The 2,836-nt window shown below is 61.3% G+C and overlaps 1 protein-coding gene across 1 annotated transcript in view; it reads right to left on the minus strand.

The window, feature by feature from the left end:
* Window positions 1-2,836, minus strand: part of NOX5 (NADPH oxidase 5) — a 14,014-nt gene that overhangs the window by 3,011 nt on the left and 8,167 nt on the right. Inside the window, exons 10-12 of the mRNA XM_044444872.1 lie at window positions 2,374-2,514; window positions 835-879; window positions 145-269 (exon numbers count right to left, since the gene is read on the minus strand). Of these exons, the coding sequence (XP_044300807.1) occupies window positions 145-269; window positions 835-879; window positions 2,374-2,514 (311 nt within the window). The remainder of the gene's footprint in view (window positions 1-144; window positions 270-834; window positions 880-2,373; window positions 2,515-2,836) is intronic.

Here is a 2,836-nt window from a genome sequence, read left to right on the forward strand (position 1 = left end):
ACAAGGTTTAAAATGGGCAAGTATTGTTAAGCACATGCACACGATTTGCTGAATGTGCTTTGGGGGAAAACACGCAGCCTGAAGCTCAGCGTCTTTGTAAAAGGAGACGTCTGCCCACACAGAGAGGAAAATGCGGCCTTGAACCTGCACATGACGCTCTGCAGGATGGAGGCGAAGGGCGTGATCCCGATTCCTGCCCCGATCAGCACCGCGTGCTCCGACGTGAAGATTCCACGCGTGCAAGTCCCGTACGGCCCGTCGATGTAGCACTGGGGGAGGCAGCAAGGAAGAGCACGAGGCGGGCAGGATCCTGCCCTTTGCAAATGAAAGCAGGTGGCTTGCGGGGTCGGGGAAGGCCCGCCGGGGGCCCAGCAGCGGGGTGGGCCGAACGCACGAGTAAATGGGCTCCGGATTCGCCCTCCAGCTCAGCAGACCAGCCAGCGGGGCCTTCCATGGCCAGTCCTTTGAGAGAAGTGGCCTTCACATGGGGAGGGAAGCGGCACAGGTCCAGAAGGCGAAGGCACAGCGGTGCTGGAATCACCTCAGCTGATACGAGCCCAGCCAGCGCCTTCCGAATTTGTGCGTGGATTTTCTGGGGGTGCCCCTGCCTTGGCCACTGGCTACCCTCCTCCGGTCGCTCAGGCTGATGCTCGGTTCCCTCCTTCTCCTGGAAAGCGCCCTCCCCCACTCCGCCACCTGGGCCAAGCACTGGCTCCGGGAAACCCGAGGGGCTTCGGCGGCTGACGCTCCGGGTGGACCGCCCTCTGCCGGCCTGCCCCTCCCCGAAGGCACACGGCCACGGCGTGAAGGAAAGGCCCGAGCGGCAGCTCTTACCTTGATGTTGCAGCGCTTGCGGGTCTCCCTGAGCAAGCCGGGGACCTGTCACGCAAAGGCCACTGTGTTAGCAGGTACCCACTCGGCAAGCAAGCCTCCCTCCTCCCGCTTCAGGCCACCTTATGAGTCAGAGAACCTGCGGATTCATCAGGAGGTGTGTCCCTGGGTGACACGCACAAGCACTTGCGCTTTCCCAGCTGCAGGTCATGCCCTCTGTGCCCTTCTTGGCAAGAAGCCGGAGCGCTGTTTGCGCACCGCGAAGCCAGCAGCTGGACTTAGTGCGAAGCTTGGCATAACCCTCGAGCGGCGAAGAGAACGGCCGGGGCCTGGGGAACCCGCCGCCCCACGGGGTGTCGCACAGCACTCCATTTCAGCAATGCTGGCAGCGGAGAAACCCACTGGGCCGGATAAAGGCGACCCTGCTGCCCAGAAAGGGCTTCTTAGCCCCACAGAGAGAAGCAGGAGGGAGGGATTAACGGAGAGGGCCGTGGAGGGTGCAAGAGGCAGGTCTGAATCTTCGTGGCTGCCTCTCCGGATGCCACAGAACAGATGTCCGCACGCGCCTCCGAGCAGAGACTTGTCCCCACGTAAAAGTCTCCCGCCGTTGTTGGTGCTGCTGGAGAGAGCCAGCCTCTGCCTGTCGGCGGTTGTGCCTGCACCGGCCGTCCTTGATGGGGCAGCCCGCTTGCTGGTGCTCGGGTGCTTCACGGAGAGCCAATGACCACACCTCAATGGGCAATTTACCTGGCAGGAAAGGGTCCACACAGGTGGGAGGGGTGGCAATTGCACCTTGAGGGGGGCCTTTTGAGGGGGGGCAGGCCAAAGGTGGGAGTTTCGCTGGATGGAAAGAAACTTCCTGCCACTGCTTTGGGAATTGGCCAGAGGTTCTCCCACCTGCTGTTTGCTTCTGGGCCACTCTGTCTGTACCTCTGTAACAAGGGTGTGTGCCTGCCTGCCTGCCTGCCTGCCAGCAGCATGGCTTCAAGACTGTAAACCATACTCCTGACGCTTGGCAAACGGCCTCAGGGCTCTCTGGTTTCCAATCGTAGAAATTCACCCACATTCATTGAGACGTGTCTCCATGTTTGGAGCTTGCAGTGCCACCTTCGGCCTGCAGGGGGCAGCGTCCCTGACCGACCATTGCCCTGGAGTTGCCGAGGGGATGTGCAGGCTGAAGGGCTTCCTCGCATGCCCGGCCCCTTCCTCGCTGCTGCAGGGGGAAACGGAGTGAGGGACCATTCCCTCGAGGGCTGGAGAGGCCCTCCCCGGCAGGTGCAACCAGCTCAGCACCTCTTGGCGTCTTCCCTGCATCCCCCTCCACAGGCATGAAGGCGAGCCCGCCCCTTGTTTGCTGATCAGGCAGTGCTGCTGGAGGCCCCATGAGCTGAGGGCTCTCTCGACCCAGACCCTGCCCCTTTGCCCTGGGCTTAGGGGAGAGGGAGGTGGCCACTGATGCAGTGGGGGACAGATCCAAAGGCCGGGGGTGCCCATCTCCACCAGGAGAGACTCGCTCCTTCCTCTTCGAAAGGGTATGTTCACCTCCTCCTGCTTGCTGGCTGTGGGGATTCCTCTGGTCTCCTGCCCAGGACTCCAGACAGGCGTGTAGGATAGGATCTCGATCATCTCATCATTACTGGTGGCCACAGGCTGGTCCAGGTGAGAGGAGCGCAAAAGACATTTCTGGAACAGGAGTGCAGGGAGACATCTTTTGATCCAGCCAGCAGCAGCGCAACCGCCTCATCCTCACCAATCTTTCATTTATGTCACTCTGCCCTTGCACCCAGCTTAACAAGAGCCAGGCCACTGGGAGCATTTAGAAACAGAGAAACAGAGCGAGTCAGAAGGGGCCTCCTGGGCCATCTAGTCTGACCTCCGGCACCAGCCGGCTCTGCTCACGACATGCCCACCATGTGCACGTCCAGCCTGTCCTTGAACACCCTCACCGATGGGGCCTCAACCACCTCCCGTGGAAGCCCATTCCACACCCTCGGGGTCCTAACTG

Source organism: Varanus komodoensis, unplaced genomic scaffold (assembly GCF_004798865.1).
Source record: "Varanus komodoensis strain SLA01 unplaced genomic scaffold, ASM479886v1 scaffold46_1, whole genome shotgun sequence".
In the NCBI taxonomy this organism is placed as follows: domain Eukaryota; kingdom Metazoa; phylum Chordata; class Lepidosauria; order Squamata; family Varanidae; genus Varanus; species Varanus komodoensis.